At 41.2% G+C, this 24,882-nt stretch overlaps 1 protein-coding gene across 1 annotated transcript in view; it reads left to right on the top strand.

Moving 5' to 3' along the window:
• Positions 1-24,882, top strand: part of LOC126412187 (malignant T-cell-amplified sequence 1 homolog) — a 79,366-nt gene that overhangs the window by 22,982 nt on the left and 31,502 nt on the right. Inside the window, exon 4 of the mRNA XM_050081667.1 lies at positions 24,629-24,762. Within this exon, the coding sequence (XP_049937624.1) occupies positions 24,629-24,762 (134 nt within the window). The remainder of the gene's footprint in view (positions 1-24,628; positions 24,763-24,882) is intronic.

The following is a 24,882-nucleotide window of genomic DNA, read 5'->3' as shown; positions in this document are numbered from 1 at the left end:
AAATTTTCATCTCCCTTCACTACCTGAATAATTTCTTTTATCTCATCATACATTTCTTCAATTTCTTCGTCATCTGCAGAGCTAGTTGGCATATAAACTTGTACTACCGTAGTAGGCATGGGCTTCGTGTCTATCTTGGCCACTATAATACGTTCACCTTGCTGTTTGTAGTAGCTTACCCGTGCTCCTATCTTTTTATTCATTATTAAACCGACTCCTCCATTACCCCTATTTGATTTTGTATTTATAACCCTGTATTTACCTGACCAGAAGTCTTGTTCCTCCTGCCACCGAACTTCACCAATTCCCACTATATCTAACTTTAACCTATCCATTTCCCTTTTTAAATTTTCTAACCTACCTGCCCGATTAAGGGATCTGACATTCCACGCTCCGATCCGTAGAATGCCAGTTTTCTTTCTCCTGATAACGATGTCCTCCTGAGTAGTCCCCGCCCGGAGATCCGAATGGGGGACTATTTTACCTCCGGAATATTTTACCCAAGAGGACGCCATCATCATTTAACCATACAGTAAAGCTGCATGCCCTCGGGAAAAATTACGGCTGTAGTTTCCCCTTGCTTTCAGCCATTCGCAGTACCACAACAGCAAGGCCATTTTGGTTAGTGTTACAAGGCCAGATCAGTCAATCATCCAGATTGTTGCCCCTGCAACTTTTGGAAAGGCTGCTACCCCTCTTCAGGAACCACACGTTTGTCTGGCCTCTCAACAGATACCCCTCCGTTGTGGTTGTACCTACGGTACGGCTATCTGTATCGTTGAGGCACGCTAGCCTCCCCACCAACGGCAAGGTCCATGGTTCATTCCTCCATGTAAAAACAGTTAATTAACAAAGATGTTCATGTTAGTACTTAAGATTTTTGCTCGTATCATGAGACACCATCTATTTGCTAGTTCTTTTCTAGATATTTCCTCATTTGCACTATTGTTTCTTGTACTGTAGCTGAAAAGACAAATTGTCAACTTACACCTTAATTTACCCTTGAGATCTCAAAAAATTTGTCAGGGAAAACTCCTAAAACTTGTCTGGAAATCGGGGAAATATCAGGGAATTTCACTTGGAAAAACTTGTGGTAACCCGTACAGCAAATTGTTGAGAGTTTGAAGTACTCTCAAAAAGCAGCAAAGCTTGTATAATACTAGGTATCAAAAACTGGTTAAAACCCGAAACTGAAAGCACTGAGATTTGGAAAATAACAGAAGACTAGACTAGTAGTAAGTCGTGGTGTATTTGTTGCAATAGACAGGAAAACCATATTCACCAAGATAGACATTAAAGCCACATGTGAGATTGTCTGGGCAACACTCACAAGTAAACCTACCCAGAGATACACCTCAGTTTTGATCGGCTTTGATTATGAGCAAAATAAGAGAGGCAGATTTTTTTAATACTTGTATCAGCTGTTAAGGAGATGAAACATCCCCTGGAAAAAAAATGAGTTTAATATTTGAGTGAATACCATTGAAACAGAAACAGATAAAAAAAGTTCTATGGTTTTTAATGTACATTAGCGCCCATATTTGTCAAAAAAGTAATTTGTTCGAAATTCCCTCCCATTCAGCACTTTTTGACCCAAACAATTCTGTGCTTCCTTCGTATTGTACATTTTTTACAGTAAAGTTACAACAATAATCTACAAACCATTTCAGATATAACATATTTAAATAAAGATTGAAAATAAGAAATACATAAATGTTAAAAAGAAAACACAAATACATCACAAGGTACTTTTTATTTTATTAAAAGAGGAAAAAAAAGGTAGAACAATGTATATAGAATATACATTTGGAATGTAGGTATCTGGAAATGACTTATTAAACAACACAATATGGCAAATGGCATTGATAGTGACACACATCAGGAATGTGTACAGTGGTGTAGAGATATTTTTACCTTATTTCTGACAAATACATCTCTGAAACAGCACTGTATCATATTCGATTGAATTTGCTATTAATGATAATATATGTTTTTCTGTTAGTTGAAGGTTGAAATGAAAAACAAAATAGTGCGGGGGAGAGGTTTTTAAAAGAAATGACTTTTTCAACAAAATGGGTGCACCATTGTAACATACATTTTATTTTAAATTTTTCTGATATCTGTTACTGTTTCAACAGTATTCATTCAGAACTATTTTAAAAAATTATTTTCAAGGGGGTATTTCACCCACTTACTAAAAAAAAGGTGTGTGTTATTTTGCTCTACACTACAACATATTCGAAGCCAATCAAAATAGAAGTGTATCCCTTTTGTAGGTTTACTTGTCCGTATCAAGTGTGGGCACAGAGTCATAATCGGATGCTTGTATCAAACACCTGACTTACCTCCATATTTAACCAGGAACTCAGTTCACTAGTATGGAAGTTCCCTAATCATACCATCATCGGAGGAGGAAACTTTAATAATTAAACAATCAGTAGCAAAGTGGTGTCCTTCTCTTAAAACTATTAGAACAGATGGTTTGGAACCCAAGTCTTGATGGAAATTATTGGATCTAATGGCAACAAGCTGATGTCTTTGAGGATATATTTACATAGGAACTGATAACACTGACAATTAGGCAGTGGTAGCAACAATAATTACCAAATTACAAAGGGCAACTACAATAAGTTGAAGGGTTTACATGTACAGAAAACTACACTAAGTGATCAAAGGTATCCATACACCTGGCTGAAAATGATGTACAAGTTCTTGATGCACTCCATCGGTAATGCTGGAATTCAGTACGGTGTTGGCCCACCCTTAGCCTTGATGAGAACTTCCAGTCTCGCAGGCATACATTCTATCAAGTGCTGGAAGGTTTCTTGGGGAATGGTGGTTCATTCTTCACAGAGCGCTGCACTGAGGAGAGGTATCGATGTCGGTCAGTGAGGCCTGGCACGAAGTCGGCGTTCCAAAATATCCCAAAGGTGTTCTATAGGATTCAGGTGAGGACTCTGTGCAGGCCAGTCCGTTACAGGGATGTTATTGTCGTGTAACCACTCTGCCACAGGCCATTCATTATGAATAGGTGCTCGATTGTATTGAAAGATGCAGTGCCATCCCCGAATTGCTCTACAACAGTGGGCAGCAAGAAGGTGCTTAAAACATCAACGTAGGCCTGCTCCATGATAGTGCCATGCAAAACAACAGGGGGTGCAAGCTCCCTCCATGAAAAACACAACCACACCATAACACCACCGCCTCCAAATTTTACTGTTGGCACTACACACACTGGCAGATGGCGTTCACTGGGCATTCGCCATACCCACACCCTGCCGTCGGGTCGCCGCATTGTGTGCCATGATTAGTGAATCCACACAGCGTTTTTCCACTGTTCAATCATCCAATGTTTATGCTCCTTATACCAAGCAAGGCGTCGTTTTTCATTTACCAGCGTGATGTGTGACTTATGAGCTGCCGCTCGACCATCAAATCGCAAGTTTTCACACCTCCTGCCTAACTGTCATAGTACTTGCAGTGGATCCTGATGCAGTTTCGAATTCCTGTGTAATGGTCTGGATAGATGTCTGCCTGTTACACATTACCACAAGTGACACCAAATCACCTGACCACGTTCAAAGTCCGTGAGTTCCATGGAGCGCTCTGTTCTGCTCTCTCACGGTGTCTAATGACTACTGTCATTGATATGGAGTACCTGGCAGTAGATGGCAACACAATGCACCTAATATGAAAAACATATGTTTTTGGGTGTCCGGATATTTTTGATCACACAGTGTAGATAAAGATGCAGTTGCATCATATCTCAATAAGGAAATTGAAATCAATATAATGGAAGGAAACATTCCACGTGGGAAAAATTATATATAAAAACAAAGATGAGGTGACTTACCGAACAAAAGCGCTGGCAGGTCGATAGACACACAAACAAACACAAACATACACACAAAATTCAAGCTTTCGCAACAAACTGTTGCCTCATCAGGAAAGAGGGAAGGAGAGGGGAAGACGAAAGGAAGTGGGTTTTAAGGGAGAGGGTAAGGAGTCATTCCAATCCCGGGAGCGGAAAGACTTGTGTCTGTATGTGTGGATGGATATGTGCGTGTGTGCGAGTGTATACCTGTCCTTTTTTCCCCCTAAGGTAAGTCTTTCCGCTCCCGGGATTGGAATGACTCCTTACCCTCTCCCTTAAAACCCACTTCCTTTCGTCTTCCCCTCTCCTTCCCTCTTTCCTGATGAGGCAACAGTTTGTTGCGAAAGCTTGAATTTTGTGTGTATGTTTGTGTTTGTTTGTGTGTCTATCGACCTGCCAGCACTTTTGTTCGGTAAGGCACCTCATCTTTTTTTTATATATAAGGAAATTGAAACATTTATAGCTTTAAAGGAGCATGCAGAAGAACTTTGACTCAGGTTTAGAAGAATCGTTGTTCATACATTTCATAGATATGTACCTAGTATGGTGAGAAGGACCCTTGTTGGTATACAGTCACTGTAAAGAAACTTTTAAGAAAGCCTGTAGATATTAGGTGTGAAACAAAGCCTATAGAGCTGCAGATAGTGATTCTGACAGAAATGATTTGGCTTTCAAGAGGGCAAAGCATGAAACCTTCAGCGACTACTATAGCAGAATATTACTGAAAGATCTCTAATGAAACGCAAAGAATTTCTGCTCATATGTAAAGGTTGTTACTGTCCAGACGCTCATGGACGAGACAGGATCTGAAACTGAGGATAGCAAAGCAAAAGCAAAAAAGCTGAACTCATAAGGGGACTGCGCCCACTTGCTATCACCAGTTTCATTCAGATTTATGGTTTTTCGATAGATTGACCAGAAATGTGACAGAAGTGGCAGCCCCAGATGGGCAAGCGTTTGGGGGGGGGGGGGGGGGGGGAATGGCATTTTTGACATGGGTAGGGCAAGGCATAAGCCATTTATGCTAGTGTACATTCCAGTTAGCCATTTGTGCCATGGGAAGGGTCTGGAATTGTAAACCAAAGGTCATCGGATCAAGTACCTGTGCAGAAATCTACTTTTTTCCATTAGTTACACTGCAAATAAATTAAAATACTGCCCAAGATATTCTATTTACTAATATTTTTGTAAAAAGCATAAAAAGGAAAGACAAAGGATAAGTTCAGATTGTAAATAAACTTTCACAAAGGGACTGCAAGACTTACATGAGAACTTTGTATATAAAATTACATACAGGCACTTTATTATTTTACAGTTGATGATTTGTGTGTGCCAGGATGATGATCATAGTAAGCACAGGGTGTAGTGATTGTTGACATCTTGCACTCATTATAAAATTGCATTTTTACAGTTTCACAAACGTTTTAAACTTTGTATTGAAAAGAAACTTCATTTACATTGATTGCACAAATAGTTCAACAGCAAATTATGCATAACGCATCGTTTTGCCAATTATTGGAATTATTGGTGGGGATGGCTGGTGCTGTAAGATGTAATGTATTTCGATGCAGTCTTCTTGAAATGTGATCTCTCTCTCTCGATGGGCTGATTTTACCTGCAGCATGACCCTATTATTTGCATTCAGCTGCTGAGGGCTGCTCTTTGGTTGAAATGAAAGTAATGGAATACAAAGTCCTGTAAACTTAAGTTACAACCCTTTCTTGGAAAGTTATTTGTGAAGTCCTTGAAGAAATACAACCCTTTCTTGGAAATTTATTTGCAATCCTAAATTTTACTTTGTCCATCCTTCTCACACCTTTTATGAAAATATTAATATGTACAATATGTTGTGGCGTAACAAGCTTGCTACGCCACACTGGGAAGGGAGCCGAAAGAAAGGCACGCGTACACACACGCCGACTGGCGTCAAGCCTGGAACAGGATAGTATTGAATGGTAGCAAGAAAAGTACGTAGCTGCTTTATACTTAACTTTTAATCTTTGTTGGTTTACAACGTTCTTCGTGAGACATTTATACGATAACTCTCAAACTAGGTAAGGCTAATGGCGCCTTGCTAGGTCGTAGCCATGGACTTAGCAGAAGGCTATTCTAACTGTCTCTCGGCAAATGAGAGGAAGGCTTCGTCCGTATTGTCGCTAGCAATGTCGTCCGTACAACTGGGGCGAGTGCTCGTCCGTATCTCGAGACCTGCCTTGTGGTGGCGCTAGGTCTGCGATCACACAGTGGCGACACGCAGGTCCGACATGTACTAATTGGACCGCGGCCAATTTAAGCTACCACCTAGCAAGTGTGGTGTCTGGCGGTGACACCACACAATATATTGAGAATTGTTTAAGTTTATTTGCAGTGTAAGCAAGGTAAAAATTGAAAATGAAAAATGTTTCCATTTAGCCGATCGACCCCACGACCTTCAGATTACCATTCTGTACTGCACCAACCACTGGCCAGAAACAACTCTGGCATAATGGTCTCGACCCTCACCCGACCCACAGCAAAAATGCAATTTTTTTCAAAATGCGTGGCCACACTCTGCGCAAATTAAAAAATTTGGACAAAATCGATGTAGGCAAGTAGGGGGATCATTTTCCAGATGTTCATTTACAAAGGAAAACCTAGTAGTATTACCTCAATTTAATTCCCCCGCTTCAAAGGTGAGTGATATAGTATTAGTGTCATTGGTGTTGGGAAACAAAGGGAATTGCTAAAATTGAACAAAACTTCTATCACCCAATGGAATACAAATCAGATTCTATACCAGTTTGTGGCTGATTTACCTTCTCTGTTAACCAACATGCCAACATGCTGTCTATAAGAAGGGTAGCAGAAGTGATCCACGAAACTACCAATCCATAGCCTTGACATCCATTTGTTGTAGGATTATAATGGAAATTCCTGGATGGAATAATATGTAAAATGAAGACAATCACTTACCTATAGCTGAGTGATGTGTGGTGCATAGAAACAGTATTTGCACTATTTACAGTATCCAAACAGCAACACCAGTGGCCATGGCGAGACTGACTGTTGATTATCGGTAGCAGTTGCCTGGGCAGATTGGGGGGGGGGGGGGGGGGGCGGAGGGGAGGGGGGGGGGGTGTAGTGAGAGAGTTGGAGGCAAGTCTTTTAGCAGATGACTCAGCAGCTGCGCAACAAGATAAGAATTGCAGAGGGGGCATATGTGAGGCAGAGAGAGAGAGAGAATATGCCCACATGAGGGAGGGAGGAAGAGTGATGGGAGAAGGCAGTACACAGTCTGGAGGAGGAGAAATTGTGTGTACAGAATAGAACAGGGGAAAAGTGAGATGAGGCAGTGGGAAATAGGTTAGTGGTGGTTTAGACCAGGGGGATTATAAGAGCACATGATATGCTGGGGACACAGTTCACACCTCTGTAGTTCAGGCGAACTAGTTCTGGAAGGAAGTATCCAAGTGACTCACATAGTGAAGCAACTGTTAGTCATTTGTGTTGTGGTCTGCAGCATGTTCGACAACTGAGTGTTTAAGTTTGCTGTCGTCCTTTCACACTTGGCCCTGCCTTTTTATAGAGTAGGAAATGACTGCGACTGGACTGTGGTAAGAGGTGGTGGGTGGCTGTATGGGGAAGATCTTGCACTTATGTCGATCAAAAGGGAATGACTCATGGGGTGCGGGACTGGAACAGAGATATTCTGAAAGTTGAGTGAGTAGTGGAACACAGTTTTGGGTAATGTATATAGGGTTTTGTGTAGGATACCATCACTCATCTCAGGGCATAGTGAGAGGTAGTCAGTGTCCTCATAAAGAATAGGGTTGAGCTTTTCAAGGCCTTGGTGAGACTGCGTGATTGAAGCTCAGTTACGTCCTTCACCAGGTTTCTGACTGCCTCTCACTGTGCCATTCTATCCATGTCACCCAAAGTTGTGTTCTGCTGCCAACGCAATCTACAGAATGTCCTTGTCTATCCCTATTTGAATCCTGCTCCCAATCCTCCTGCCCCCCCCCCCCCCCCCCCCTCCCCCCGAATCATATACACTTACTTGAGATCGAGTCAAGTGTGAGACCTGTTCCTTACCCCCACCCACCACCTCTTACTGCAGTCCAGCCACAGGCATTTCCTACCCTGTAAAAGCCAGTGGCAAATGCAAGAGCAGCTATCTTATGTAACAACTATTCTGCAATTACTGTGCAGCATTCTATGTGGGCATGACAAGTAACAAACTGTCTACTTGCATAAATGGCCACTGCCAAACTGTGGCAAAGAGCAAACTTGACCGTCCAGTTGTCAAACATCCTGTGCACCACAATATAAACGACTTACAAAGCTGCTTCACCATGAGAGCCATTTGAAAACCTCCTTCCAGCACTCGTTTCTCTCAACTACGCAGGTGGCAATTCTCTCCAGCATATCCCACACTCACACAACCCCCTGGCCTAAATCTCCACTAACCTGTTTTCCATTGCCTCACCTCACCTTTTCCTTCTCTCTTCCCCTCCAGATCGTGTACTGTGTGCCGCCCCCCCCCCCCTTCCCCCACCCCCCATGCTCTACCATCTGAATTCCTTGTGTCTTTTTGTGCAGCTGCTGTGCCATCTGCCAAAAAACCTACCTCACACTATCCCGCTATCACCTCCTTGCCTCTTGCTTCCTTTCCTAATCTTGTCAGGCAACTGCTGTCAATAATAAACATTAAGTCTCACTGAAACCACTGGTGTGCACAGTTGTGTGTACACTTCTGCTAGAGAAAGAGAGAGAGCTCGAAAGCTAGTGTGAATAATGTTTTCTGCTTCATGTTTGTATGTGCCACATTTCAGTCGACTATGGGTGAGAGGTTGCCTTCCCTTTATTTTATATATTTGTTGTTGAATCTTAGAACATGTTCTGAGCTTAAACTGAAGAAGGCGTCTCAATCGGTATTACCTCCATGCAAACCAGTTTATATTCTGAAAAAATAAGATGTGTGAAACCCAACTTGCAAGGCAGTCATGTGGATGCTGTATTTCTTGACTTTCATAAAGAATTTGGCTCGGTACCACACCTATGCATAATATCAAAAGTACAATCATATGGAGAATCAAGTGAAATTTGTGACTGGATTGAGGAATTTTTGGTAGGGAGGACACAGCATGGTATCCTAGATGGAGAGTCATTGACAGATCTAAAAGTAACTTTTAGGCATGCTTCAAGGAGGTGAGTTGGAGCTCTTCTTCTTCATGTTGTATATTAATGATCTGGCAGACAAAATTAATAGTAACGTCTGACTTTTGTAGAAGATACAGTTATGTATGATGAAATACTGTCTGAAAAAAGAGCTGCAGAAATATGCAGTAAGATCATGATAATATTTAAAAGTGATGCATAGACTGGTCACTTGGTTTAAATGTTCAGCAAAGTAAAGGTTTGCACTTCACAGAATGGAAAATGTTTCTTATGACTGCAATATCAGAGTGTCACAGTCAAGATCAGTCAACTTTTACAAATACAGTCGAACTTTCTTGTAATGACATCGGTTACGACGACAACTCAGCTATAATGTCGTGATTTCTGTGGTATAGCCATATTCCTCATAAGGAACATTCTTCTCATCCTTGCTTAATACAGCAAATGTATATGCATTTACCTTGTACATAATGTGATTTTCAACCTCAGTTAGCTACAAGATTTTCCAAGAATCAGTGTACTGTAGAACGAAACCTGTTGTTGTAATATGGCAATGTGGCATAGTCTTCTCTCTGCCCTTCTATCAATGATGGGTGTTGTATAGACCCCTCACCTCATTGCTGACCTAGCACATTCATACTACAGTAGTGATGACAGTTGCAGAACTCGCCAAAGTACACATGTCAGTTTCCATAGCAGTTTGCTGCGAAGTGCATACATTTTAGAACAGCATGGCTAGTAAAAGAAAAGTGAAAGTGATTCATGAAATTGAGAACAGAGCTAAAAAGGTTGATGTGTGTCATTAATTTGGCCCTGTAATTTCCACAGTCTAAATGATTTGTATGAACAAGGATAAAATCATTATTGTGTTTGAACAAAATGGATATAAAATTAAGCAGTTACGAAAGCTGAACAGAGCAACATGGTTGAAGTGCTGCTTAAGTGGTTTAAGCAACAGAAAAACATCAGTGTACCCATTAGTGGACCTCTTGTTATGGTGAAAGCAGAATAATTTGACAATAAATTCATCATCATCATCATCAGTTATCTGCTATATTAGCAGGTCCTTTGCCTCTCCATTTTCTGCGATCCATTGCTTCCTTCTTAAGGCTACTGTATGTTGTACCGTCCATGTCATCCAGTATCTGGAATCTCTTCCTTCCTTGCTTCCTTTTCCCTTCTACATAACCTTCTAAAACTGTTTTTATCAATCCGTCATTCTTTCTTAAAATATGCCCAATCCAATTTCTTTTTCTTCTCTTTATTACATCTAGTAACTGCCTTTTCTCTCCCACTCTTCTCAGTACCTCTTCATTTTTTACTCTGTCCATCCAACTTATTCTTTCCATCTTCCGCCATGTCCAGATCTCAAAAGCCTCCATCCTTTCTCTGTCTTTTTTCCTCATAGTCCATGTTTCAGCGCCATATAGAAGAATACTCCATACAAGACATTTTATGAGTCTCTTTCTGAGTTCTCTGTCCATACCTCTGCAGAAGATTCTCCTTTTCTTATAAAACGCCTCTTTTGCCATTGCTATCCTTGTTTTAATTTCTGTGGTGCACTTCCAGTCGGTGTCTATCCTGCTTCCAAGATACTTAAAATTTTGCACCTGTTCTAGTGTTTCTCCATTCAGCACAATTTTTATTTCCTCCTATTGCCAATACTTTTGTTTTATTTGTGTTAATTTTCATTCCATATTTTTTTTCCATTAGTTGCAATGATGTCCACCAAATCCTGTAATTCTTTTTCCCCTGTGGCTAGAAGGACCATGTCATCAGCAAATCTCAAGCACCCTACTCTTCTTCCTCCAATTTCTACTCCTTTGTCATCTAATGAGCATTGGTCAATCATATTTTCCAAGTACAGGTTGAAAAGAGTAGGTGATAAACAGCATCCTTGTCTTGCTCCTTTCCCTAGTCTGATCCAGTTTGTACTTTGTCCTCTCACTTTAACTGAAACTTTTTGATTAAGGTACAATGAGTTTATAAGTCTTCTGGTTTTCCAGTCCACTCTCTTTTTCCCTCATAATAGTCGCCAGCTTGTCCCAAACCACCATTGTCAAATGCCTTTTCTAAATCGATGAAGCACATATATAGGTCTCTTCCTTTTTCAATAAACCATTCTCCCAAGATTCGTAGGAGCCCTATTGCGTCTCTGGTGCCCGTATTCCGTCTAAAGCCAAACTGCTCCTTGCCGAGATTCTCCTCTATTACTTTTTCAAGTCTTTTATTAATTATTCTTAACATCACTTTGGCTGCATGTGAAATGAGGCTGATTGTCCTGTGCTCGCTGCATTTCTTGGTTCCTTGTTTTTTCGGTAATGGAATCATTACTGTTGTCAAAAAGTCCTCAGGCCATTCACCACTGTCATATATTTTATTACATAACCTCAATATTTCTCTTATTCCATTGTGGTTCAAGCATTTTAGTATTTCTCCCGGTATTGTATCTGTACCTACTGCTTTGCCATTTTTCATTGCAGCAATGGCAGACTTTACTTCTTCCATTATGATGGTCGGTCCTTTCTCTTCATCACTTACACTGTTGTGTGATTCAAGTTCCAGAGTTTCTGGTTTGCTATTTGTGTCATATAGCTCTTTTATATATTCTTCCCATCTCTGGAGGACATCGTCACGATCTTTATACACTACCTCTTCGTCTTTACTCACTTCCTGCTCTGTTTTGTTCCCATGTCATAGTCTTTACTCTGTTGTATAGTAAGTCGTATCTTCCCTTCCTGTCCAGTTCTTCAATTTCATCACATCCCTCTTTTAGCCATTTTTTCCTAGCCTGCTCTGTTTCTCTTCGCAGTTCGTTATTTAACCTTCAGTATATCTTTCTTGCATCTTCAGTGTTCTTGTTTTTCAATTTTCTTTTCTCCTCCATCTTGGAAATCATTTCTTGTGTGACCCATGGTTTTTTTTTTTTTTACCTTTTCCCTTTTACATATCCTATATTTTGCTGTCCTGCTTTAATGATTCCTTCTTTCAGCATATTCCAGTACTCGTTGGCATTATCAGGTGCTTCTTTGTCTCGTAATGTGTTTAGAAAGTCCCGAGACAGCATTTCTGTAATTAGTTCTTTGTTGGACCTTATCTTCTCTAGATCCCATTTCTTCACCATTGTTGCCTTTTTCAGTTTTTTCATTCTTATTTCTATTTCTGCCATAAGTAAGTTGTGGTCACTATTAATATCTGCACCTGCTAATGTGTGCACCTTCTTGATTCCACTCCTGTATCTTTCTTCTACCAGTATAAAATCGATTTGGTTTCTATATTTATCCCCTGGTGATTTCCAAGTGTAGAGCCTCCTCTTATGGTTCTTGAACCATGTGATTGCCACTATCAGCTGCTTTTCCCTGCAGAAGTCAATTAACCATTCACCTCTGTCATTTCTCTTTCCAAGACCATGACTGCCTACTATGTTTCCCTCTTTCCCTTCTCCCACAATGGCGTTCCAGTCTCCCATTACTATTTTGCAGCATTTTTTATTTTCGTCCATTATTCTCTCTATTACATTGTACGTTTCCTCTACAATTTGGTCATCATGTTCTGAAGTTGGCATATACACCTGGACAATCAGTAAATCTTTTTGTGCTCCTTTCAGCCTTACACCAATAACTCAGTCATTTGCATAGTCTACATATTCCACACATTTAGCCAATTCCTTTGTCATAATCAATCCTACTCCATTAATTCCTTTTACTTCTCCTCCTGAGTAGTAGAATACATATTCATCTGACTGCAACTCTCCATGTCCATTCCATCTTACCTCAGCAACTCCTACGAGGTCCATATGATTCTTTTTCATCTCTCTTTTAAGGTTTTCTAGTTTTCCTGCTTGTAGCAGAGTTCTGACATTCCAGGTACCAATTCTCGTTTTGATTTTTTGCCTCCTTTCAAGTTGTCCCCCCCGGAGATCCGAATGGGGGACTATTTTACCTCCGGACACTGATTTAACATGAGAGGAAGCCATTTTTTGTGCATAAAATGGAGACTGCATTATGCAGGGAAGATAATCTGCGGTAGTATTCCGTTGCCTTCCGCAGTTCTGGAGGCCGCCCCTAACATGGGATACAGACGCCTTTTGCAGCCGCCCGTTCCGGGTCAGACGCTGCATGAGAAGTATAGGTTGGAAAATGAAAGACCCCTAGCCCTCGAAACCTAATAGCGTCAGGGTCAGAAAAGAACAAGAGCTGGCCGAGGGTGGCCAGATAGGAAAGATAAGAGTGAGGAGCCTGGCATAAGTAAGTGGAAGCAATGCCAGGACTCAGCTCGGGGCCCCGTGGTCGCCAGCCACGTATCACTAGGTGTGACTCCCTGAGGTAGACAATAAATTAAAAGATGAGAAATTCGTGTGCAGCAGTGACTGGATTGACAGATTCAAGCAACGTCACAGCATTATTTTTGGCAAAGTGGGCAGTGAAGCCAACAGTATGAATACTGGAACAACCCAACAGTGGCTCACTGCCACATGGCCTATAGTTTATAAAGGATGTGCAGACTGCGACATTTTTAATGCAGATGAGACTGGCATTTTCTTTAAATTGACACTTGTCAAAACCCTAAAATTCAAGGGTGAAAAATGTGTTGGTAGCAAGTTGTCTAAATGAATAACAGTTCTGGTTTGTACTACTCCAGATGGAACCGAGAAGACAAAATTGCTCATGATAGGTAAATAAAAAAACCTAGGTGTTTTAAGCATGTAGAAAATCTGCCAGTGCACTTCAGTGCTAATAAAAACTCCTGGATGATTTCCAAGCTCTTTGAAGTTGAAATAAGATGTTGGGATCAGGGCTCAGAAAAGGAAGAGACTGCTTCTTGTTGACAACTCTCCAGCACATTGTGCTCTCTCTCATCTGGAGAATATTAAGCTGCTTTTTTTTTTTTTTTATTTCTGCAAATATGATAAACTTATTGCAGCCAATGGACCAAAGAGTAATTGGGAGTGTGAAATTCCACTGTCACAAGCTCGTGTTAGTGAAAATGATGCAATGCATTGAGAAAAGCAGGTTATTCTATTACACTGATGGATGTGATCAGATGCATTACCAGAGCTTGGAACCGGGTCACAGCCTAAATCATCAAGAACTGTTTCTGTCGTGCAGAAAGTACGACAGAAGGAATAAATGCCATATAAATGGAAGATGTGTTTGATGACGCTGATCTGCTGCTATCTGCAGTATTGCCACAAATCAACTGTGATACTCCCACGAGTGTGACTATGAAATGCACACAACAATAAATGGTGATCTTGTTACAACTGAAGTGAAGTGCAAACTGAAGACGAAACTAAAAATGAAGTGAAGAATCAGGTCCGCAGTGACATGAAGTGACCTACAGAGGTGAAGAAGAAGAGGGAGAAGGGAAGAAATAAAGTGCCTATCCCTACTGTGAGTGATGCTTCAGAAGGCATTAGAATTGTGAACATATTCTATGAAGCTAGGGGAGGAGAACAGTGGAATTGCAAATGAAGTAATGAATGTAGAACATAGAGCGTGTATTAGGCAAATAGATTACTTCACTCCTAAATAAAGAAGTTTGTTGAGTACTCAGCATACAGCTGTATACACTGTATTCATGTAAGCTTAAGGATGGATACAATATGTAAAATAAATTTATTTATGTATTTATTTTTTCCCCTATTTGCCACTGATTGAAATATGAATCTCAGTTGCAATAATACATGTTTATAACAACATAATTTTCAGGGTCCATCGAGTGTTGTTATGAGCAGGTTCCGCTGTACCCAGTTGTAACGGTTTGTTGGTATATGAAATAGGACAGTCACATAGGCTCTGTGATAGATAAAACACTTGGCAGACTTCGGGTCATTGGTAGAATACTAGGGGAATGCAATCAGTTCACAAGGGAGATTAGTTAGAAAACACTTGTGATCCAGTCTACAGTATTGCTCTAGTGTACATGACCCCTACCAAATAGGTCTAACAGGTTTATTGACCATATACAACGAATGGTAGAATGAATGGTCACAGGTTTGTTTGACCCATGGGAGAATGTCGCAGAAATGTAGAAGAAATTGAACTGGCAGACACTTGATGATAGCACACAAACAATCTGGAGAAAGCCAGCTTTAAATGGTGAACTAAGGGACATATTAAAATGCCCCATATATCACTCCCATACGGATCGTGAGGAGAAAATTATAGTGCTGACAGTGATGTTTAAATAGTCATTTTTCCCACAAGCCATTTTTCAGTGGAACAGAAAAAAGCCGTAATAACTGGTACAATGGGAAATACCCTCTGTGCCACTCATTTCACAGCGGTTTGCAGAGTGCATGTGTAAATTTAGATTTATATGCTCTTCAAGCCTCTTCCATTTATTTCTGTAGAGTGAATTAGTTATAGGTTCAGATATGATCCTTAGTCGTCTTAGATATTGCCTTTGTAACCTAATTCTTGGTCTTTTTTGTCCTTTCATTCGAACTATTGTTTTGTGGAATGTTATTGTGAGTAATCTTTATCTCCAACATTCTTGCTTTGTGATCAGGACAATTGAACCTTCTCTTTTTAGCATTTTGATGCTGTTGATTTGTTTGTACAACTCTGCATGTTGTTCTTCTTCTTCTTTTTTTTTTTTTTTTTTTTTTTTGTGATTACAGATCCAAAAGTTTTTCGTAGTATTTTACTTTTTAATATTAATAGTTTTTCCTCAACTGTATTTCAAAACATTAAAGCTTCACACTCTCATAACTTTACTGCTAATGAAGGTGACTGTCATAGGCACTACGGAAGTTAGCACTAAGTGATCTTAATCCTTAAGATGCTGATATAGCTGTATAGCATTCTGTTAGCTGCTGATACAGACATGTGTACCTAGATCTGTTTTGTTGTGTTTACTGAAAAGACTCCGTATTGTTAAATGACACTTGGATTGTCACCCGTGGAGAGTGAAATGGAACGCCAGGACGACCGCAGATCTGTTCTGTTAATTTGTTTATTCTGGCCTTCAGCCGTAGTACATCAGATACAGCTTGGTGGAGGTGTCCAATTGCCTCTCATGCGAGACAGTAGATGTCTGGTGTTGCTGACAGTACAAAGAGTGGGGCCAAGCATGGCATCACTCAGTGTTGCTGTCAGCAATGTCTCTGGCTGCGACAGTGATGACACCATGGCAGCACAGCTGACGATAGCCATGAACTTCGTCCTGCGAGCAGGTGGGTTCCTTGTGACTGAGGGCATACTGCCCTGTCTCGTGGGCAAACAGCAGGGATGTTGTTCCGGGTGCCTCAGGCTCATCATGTAGGCTGTGATTTGAGATGAGAATGCTTTAGTACATGAATTGCTGAATACTTACACGCCTCATACTATGTTCGTTTAGGGCTTGGGACATGCACTCTAAACATTTCTGTGGTGACAAGTGGGGAAAGGCTTTCATCCTTCTGCATAACACTCCTGCCTGCCTATGGTTGGCTCTGTTGCAACTCACTTCCACTCTGGCATATTTTTGACCAAATACGGTTGATACACTACAGTACATACTTGAAGTGATCAACTATATTGAAAGTCAATCCATCTGCCTTGAAAGATGTATCACTTCAGATTTTCTGTCTTCCCCTCATTATCATAGTAATGTTTTGTCAGCTCTTTTTAATAGTTTTGCATAATTCAGTTTTTTTGGAACTACAGCAGAGTCCCACTAATCCGAACCCCTGGAACCTGAACATGAAAAATGTTAGTCTAAGTATGGAAAACTGTGCAGTACACTGCTGTACATACACGCTATTTTAATTTACATGGTACAGTAAACATGTATTATAAAAATTGGCAAGAAAACATTAGGTTTAAACAATGCATAAAACTGGAAGAAAAGCTGTCAAACTCACTAAAGCACAGTGGACATTTTATCCCTACTTTTTAGATGACAAAAACTCATTGTTTTTTGGCGTAATGAAGACAGTCTGTTAATGTGACACATAGTTTTGCGCCATTGTCTCATAAACATAAAAAATCAACAGGTGTAACAGTGGGCTGTTGCTCCAAATAATGTGTAGTGCGAGGTCAAGGGCTTCTGCTGCGTCACTATGTGGCACCAGCTCTCCTTTGTTGCATTCAGGCTCATTGTCACTTCCGTCACAGCAGTCCACTTCTTCCTGGTCTTGAGTCACAGCAGAACTAAATCAGCGTCAGTAAGGTTCTCCACACATGCCCCATCTGCTGCCATCCACTCATCGGTGTCTCCTTCACTAGCTGCTTCACATCCAGGGATTGTCTGTATCATTTGTAGTAGATTGCCCTCTTCATTTTCAACTAGGTTGTCCTGAAATTCAAGGGATGTCTACAGTTTTCTCCACGATTTTCTCAGAGTATTTTCTGAAATATTCTGCCATGCCACAGCGGCCCAAGAAACATCTTCTTTCACATTGGTCTTTTTTATTTTGTCCACTAAAGGAATGCTATCATCTTGGATCACCATTCTTAAAAATTGTTTTCTGTAAATCAGTTTTAATGTTTGCAGTACGTCCTGGTCCATCGGCTGTAGAAGTGGTGTAACATTCGGCGGCAAAAGCTTCACCAAAATTTCTCCAACACATAATTCCTCAGTGTTGGCGTGAGATGTCGCGTTATCAATCAAAATAATTGCATGGGGAAACAGTATTTCCCTTAGAAAACTGTCGAATAGAGGGAACAAACTGGCTGTGAAACCATTCTTTGGACAGTTTACCATCCATCCATGTTTTTTTCTTGTTGCAATAATATAGCAGATTTGCCGATCAGCATTAAAGGCAGCTTGTGATTACCAGGAGCATGGTCTTCTGCTTTTGATGCCAGGCTTTTTGTTGGCAATGCCCTAAAATTAAGGCCAGTCTCGTCAGCGTTATAAATTTGTTGGGGAGAATACTTTCCCTCTCTTATCATTTTTTCAAACTCATCCAAGTATTCCTTCGCTGCATCATGGTCAGAAGAAAGCTTCCCTCCAGTAATTGTTAGCTGACAGATTCCATGATGGTTTTTTGAATCTGTCCAACCAACCCATACTTGCACTAAAAGACTCATCACCATTCATTAAATTGTTCGGGTAAACAGCTTTCTCCTAAACCAGTACTCCACTCAAAGGAGTTCCCCTTTCCCTTTCCTGCATAAACTAAAGGAAAAGAGCTTCATCCACTGTATCGTACTGGGACTGTTTCAAAGTCTGCCGAATTTTGAGTGTTCCTCCCAAAGACAGTGCACAGGACTGTTCAAGCTTCACTCGGTTCTTCTTTCAATCACAAATGGTTGCTTTACCGACACCCAGTTCTGTTGCCAGTGTAGATACATTCTCACCATTTTTTATCTGCTTCAGAGCATTCAGTTTTTCAGCAAGAGATAATGTTGTATGTTTCTGTTTATTCGTGATGAAAATATGTACACCACTACACCTGAACAAATACAATACAACTGTTAACTTGCCAGCAATCGCTAAATAACATAACCAAGTGCTTTGCGAGCCATCTGGCAGTGCACTGACCTCGGACACTACAAAGGTCTCAACAATGCACAAAAACTGGGGCAGGCAGTGAAAGTGAGCCATTGTTTCCACACTTGTTCCCATTTTTACCATGGTGTACCTACTTATCTGCTTGGTATACTTCATTCTAGAAACTGGTCACTGTAATTCTGGCTAATCCGAACAAATCGGTAATCCAAACAAGGTCGTGTCCCAATTAGTTCTAATTAACAGGACTCTACTGTGCTTATGGTATACTTCATTCTAGAAACTGGTCACTGTAATTCCGGCTAATCCGAACAAATCGGTAATCCGAGCAGTCTCGAGTCCCAATTAGTTCAGATTAACAGGACTCTACTGTGCTTATTAATGCTGCACCATTGATGTAGGCAAGTCTAATAATGTTCATATTCTGTAATTGGATTTGTTGTGTATTAGTTTTAGTAAATCAGTGTCCTCTAAGATGAGGTTTATAATATATGTGCAGTGGTGGTCCCTTGTCTCAGTCCAGTTTAGACCTTAAAATTATCTGATTCTTCTACCAGTGGCTTTATATGGCATAAAGTTTTGTCTATACACATAGTAACCAATTTGATTAATCATGAGTTTCTTTAAAATTCTGTCATTCATTCTGCAAACAACACTGTCGTCCCCACTGGGATTAAGTATTACTCTGTTATGTGTGTATGTTGTACGTCGGAGAGAGGTGGAAGAATAAACAAACAAATTTTATAGTTTCACACAATTATAGCTTTCGGCCATTAGGGCCTTTGTCAGCAGTAGACACACACACACACACACACACACACACACACACACACACACACACACGTGCGCCAGTCTCAAAGAGCTGAAACTACACAGTGAATGATGGGAGTGGTGACTGGGTGGGGGTAAGGAGGAGGCAGGGGGAGGGATAGTATGGTGGGAGTGGTGGACAGTGAAGTGTTACAGTTTAGATGGAGGGCAGGAGAGAAGGTGCAGAGGGGGGAGGGGGTAAGTAGCGGAAAGGAGAGAAATAAAAAGAAATGAAAAGACTGGGTGCGGTGGTGAAATGACGGCTGTGTAGTGCTGGAATGGGAACAAGGAGGGGGCTGGATGGGTGAGGACAGTGACTAACGAAGGTTGAGGCCAGGAGGGTTACGGGAACGTAGGATGTATTGCAGGAAAGTTCACACCTGCGCAATTCAGAAAAGCTGGTGTTGGTGGGAAGGATCCATGTGTCACAGGCTGTGAAGCAGTCATTGAGATGAGGGATATCATGTTTGGCAGTGTGTTCAGCAACAGGGTGGTCCACTTGTTTTTTGGCCACAGTTTGTCAGTGGCCATTCATGAGGACAGACAGCTTGTTGGTTGTCATTCCTACATAGAATGCAGCACAGTGGTTGCAGCTTAGTTTGTAAATCACATGACTAGTTTCACAGGTAGCCCTGCCTTTGATGGGATAGGTGATGTTAGTGACCAGACTGGAGTAGGTGGTGGTAGGAGGATGTATGGGACAGGTCTTGCATCTAGGTCTGTTAGGGGAATGAGCCATGAGGTAAGGGATTGGGAGCAGGGGTTGTATAAGGATGGACGAGTATCTTGTGTAGGTTCGGTGGACGACAGAATACCACGGTAGGAGGGGTGGGAAGGATAGTGGGCAGGACATTTCTCATTTCAGTGCACGACGAGAGGTAATGGAAACCCTGGCGGAGAATGTAATTCATTTGCTCCAGTCCCGGATGGTACTGAGTTAAGAGGGGATTGTACCTCTGTGCCCGACTGTGGGACTTTCAGAGGTGGTGGGAGACTGGAAAGATAAGGCACGGGAGATTTGTTTTTGTACAAGGATAGGAGGATAATTATGATCAGTGAAGGCTTCAGTGAGACCCTCGGTATATTTTGAGAGGGACTGCTCGTCACTGTAGATGCGACGACCACAGGTGGCTAGGCTGTACAGAAGAGACTTCTTGGTATGAAATGGGTGGCACCTGTCGAAGTGGAGGTGTTGCTGGTGGTTAGTAGGTTTGATATGTACGGAGGTACTGATGTAGCCATCCATGAGGTGAAGGTCAACATGTAGGAAGGTGGCTTGTCGGGTTGAGTAGGACCAGGTGAAGCAAATGGGAGAGAAGTTGTTGAGGTTCTGGAGGAATGTGAATAAGGTGTCCTCACCTTCAATCCAGATAGCAAAGAGGTCATCAATAAATCTGAACGAGGTGAGGGGTTTCGGATTCTGGGTTTTTAGGAAGGATTCCTCTAGATGGCCCTCAATAGGTTAGCATAGGATGATGCCGTGTGGGTGCCCATAGCCATACTGCAGATTTGTTTGTAGGTAATGCGTTCAAAGGAGAAGTAATTGTGGGTGAGGATATAGTTTGTCATGGAGACTAGGAAGGAGGTTGTTGGTTTGGAATCCATAGAGAGTCTGGAAAGGTAGTGTTTGATAGCAGTAAGGCCATGGGCATTAGGAATGTTAGTGTACAGGTAGGTGGCATTAATAGTGACGAGCAGGGCACCGTGTGGTAAAGAGACAGGAACTGTGGAGAGTCGGTCGAGGAAATGGTTGGTATCTTTTATATAGGAGGATAGGTTCCAGGTAATAAGTAGAAGGTGTTGGCCTATGAGAGCAGAGATTCTCTCAGTGTTGTTGTTGTTGTTGTGGTCTTCAGTCCTGAGACTGGTTTGATGCAGCTCTCCATGCTACTCTATCCTGTGCAAGCTTTTTCATCTCCCAGTACCTACTGCAACCTACATCCTTCTGAATCTGCTTAGTGTATTCATCTCTTGGTCTCCCTCTACGATTTTTACCCTCCACGCTGCCCTCCAATACTAAATTGGTGATCCCTTGATGCCTCAGAACATGTCCTACCAACCGATCCCTTCTTCTGGTCAAGTTGTGCCACAAACTTCTCTTCTCCCCAATCCTATTCAATACTTCCTCATTAGTTATGTGATCTACCCATCTAATCTTCAGCATTCTTCTGTAGCACCACATTTCGAAAGCTTCTATTCTCTTCTTGTCCAAACTGTTTATCGTCCATGTTTCACTTCCATACATGGCTACACTCCATACGAATACTTTCAGAAATGACTTCCTGACACTTAAATCTATACTCGATGTTAACAAATTTCTCTTCTTCAGAAACGCTTTCCTTGCCATTGCCAGCCTACATTTTATATCCTCTCTACTTCGACCATCATCAGTTATTTTGCTCCCCAAATAGCAAAACTCCTTTACTACTTTAAGTGCCTCATTTCCTAATCTAATTCCCTCAGCATCACCCGACTTAATTAGACTACATTCCATTATCCTTGTTTTGCTTTTGTTGATGTTCATCTTATATCCTCCTTTCAAGACACTGTCCATTCCATTCAACTGCTCTTCCAAGTCCTTTGCTGTCTCTGACAGAATTACAGTGTCATCGGCGAACCTCAAAGTTTTTATTTCTTCTCCATGAATTTTAATACCTACTCCGAATTTTTCTTTTGTTTCCTTTACTGCTTGCTCTATATACAGATTGAACAACATCGGGGAGAGGCTACAACCCTGTCTTACTCCCTTCCCAACCACTGCTTCCCTTTCATGTCCCTCGACTCTTATAACTGCCATCTGGTTTCTGTACAAATTGTAAATAGCCTTTCGCTCCCTGTATTTTACCCCTGCCACCTTTAGAATTTGAAAGAGAGTATTCCAGTCAACATTGTCAAAAGCTTTCTCTAAGTCTACAAATGCTAGAAACGTAGGTTTGCCTTTCCTTAATCTTTCTTCTAAGATAAGTCGTAAGGTCAGTATTGCCTCACGTGTTCCAGTGTTTCTACGGAATCCAAACTGATCTTCCCCGAGGTTGGCTTCTACTAGTTTTTCCATTCGTCTGTAAAGAATTCGTGTTAGTATTTTGCAGCTGTGACTTATTAAGCTGATTGTTCGGTAATTCTCACATCTGTCAACACCTGCTTTCTTTGGGATTGGAATTATTATATTCTTCTTGAAGTCTGAGGGTATTTCGCCTGTTTCATACATCTTGCTCACCAGATGGTAGAGTTTTGTCAGGACTGGCTCTCCCACGGCCGTCAGTAGTTCCAATGGAATATTGTCTGCTCCGGGGGCCTTGTTTCGACTCAGGTCTTTCAGTGCTCTGTCAAACTCTTCATGCAGTATCATATCTCCCATTTCATCTTCATCTACATCCTCTTCCATTTCCATAATATTGTCCTCAAGTACATCGCCCTTGTATAGACCCTCTATATACTCCTTCCACCTTTCTGCTTTCCCTTCTTTGCTTAGAACTGGGTTTCCATCTGAGCTCTTGATATTCATACAAGTCGTTCTCTTATCTCCAAAGGTCTCTTTAATTTTCCTGTAGGCGGTATCTATCTTACCCCTAGTGAGATAGGCCTCTACATCCTTACATTTGTCCTCTAGCCATCCCTGCTTAGCCATTTTGCACTTCCTGTCGATCTCATTTTTGAGACGTTTGTATTCCTTTTTGCCTGTTTCACTTACTGCATTTTTATATTTTCTCCTTTCATCAATTAAATTCAATATTTCTTCTGTTACCCAAGGATTTCTACTAGCCCTCATCTTTCTACCTACTTGGTCCTCTGCTGCCTTCACTACTTCATCCCTCAAAGCTACCCATTCTTCTTCTACTGTATTTATTTCCCCCATTCCTGTCAATTGCTCCCTTATGCTCTCCCTGAATCTCTGTACAACCTCTGGTTCTTTTAGTTTATCCAGGTCCCATCTCCTTAAATTCCCACCTTTTTGCAGTTTCTTCAGTTTTAATCTACAGGTCATAACCAATAGATTGTGGTCAGAGTCCACATCTGCCCCTGGAAATGTCTTACAATTTAAAACCTGGTTCCTAAATCTCTGTCTTACCATTATATAATCTATCTGATACCTTTTAGTATCTCCAGGGTTCTTCCATGTATACAACCTTCTTTCATGATTCTTAAACCAAGTGTTAGTTATGATTATGTTGTGCTCTGTGCAAAATTCTACCAGGCGGCTTCCTCTTTCATTTCTGTCCCCCAATCCATATTCACCTACTATGTTTCCTTCTCTCCCTCAGTGGGGGCACAGTAACCGGCCACAATGGGGCGTCCTGGGTGGTTGGGTTTATGGACTTTAGGCAACATGTAGAGGGTGGGAGTGCAGGAGTGGTAGGGGTCAGTAGAGAGATGGACTCTGGGGAGAGGTTCTGGGATGGGCCTAAGGATTTCAGTAGTGACTGGAGATTCTGCTGGATTACTGTAAGTATCTGACAGCTGATGGAGCCCTTCTGCCACATAATCCTTACGGTTCTAAACAATGGTGGTGGAGCCTTTGTCAGCAGGTAGGATTATAAGGTCAGGATCAGTTTTTAGATGGTGGACTGCGGTTCTTTCTGCGGATGTAAGGTTAGTTTGCATGTTGAGTGATTTGGGGAATGATGTTGAGACAAAGTTAGAGGTTAAGAAATTCTGGAAAGTTAACAGGTGGTGGTTTGGAGGCAGTGGGGGTGGATCACAGGTGGATGGAGGAATGAACTGAGTAGGCAAGGTTCAATATTGGTCTTAGGTTGAATCTGATTGGTCAGGTTGGTGGCGAAAAAGTGTTTCCACTGTAGGGACTGGGAGAAAGAGAGAAGGTCTTTAACTAGTCCTGCATGGTTGAATTTGGGAGTTGTTTTTGTTGTGCCTGTCGCGACTCAGCATCTCCGCTATATAGTGAGTAGCAACTTCCCTTCTCTGGTATTGTTACATTCCATCCTGGATTTTCCATTGTTTGAAATGCTATAGTTTCATGTATAACTGGTTGTTGTTGTTGTTGTTGTTGTTATAGTTTAGACAGTGTAATATCGCTTTCTGTCTTAGTTTGAAATTATCATACTTTTTTGTTTATTAGCACTTGATTATAAGGAGATTCTTCATTTTTTACATTAGAGTAGTTTAAGATACTTTCTTATAAGTTACAGGTTTCTGGGATTTTGTGTTTTTTTTAACTGATGTGAGACATCAGATAAATAAGAACCAGCAAGTAGTTCTGACGAAACTCATAAGATTTTACCTTTCATTGTTGGCTATGCCAGCTTGATTTATGTGTGCGTTACTCATCCATCAGTTTTGTCAGGCACCTAGCACACATCATGATGTATGATCGTTTCTTTGTTACAGATCCATTCCTGTTGCCATGGGAGCAGGTTGATAAGGGAGCTATTCGATTTGTCCTTAGTGGTGCTAACATTATGTGTCCGGGACTTACATCTCCAGGAGCCAAAATGACTCCAGTTCCAAAGGGAACAATTGTTGTATCCTTTATTTCATATAAAATTGTGATTTAATGAATTTAAGTTACTGGAAGTAAACGACTTGAACATGTTACACAAGCCAAATATAACATCATGTGCCATTATCGTTGCTTAAATGAT

This window comes from Schistocerca serialis, chromosome 7, assembly GCF_023864345.2.
Source record: "Schistocerca serialis cubense isolate TAMUIC-IGC-003099 chromosome 7, iqSchSeri2.2, whole genome shotgun sequence".
NCBI classification, from domain to species: domain Eukaryota; kingdom Metazoa; phylum Arthropoda; class Insecta; order Orthoptera; family Acrididae; genus Schistocerca; species Schistocerca serialis.
This window is presented reverse-complemented; position numbering and strand designations above follow the sequence as displayed.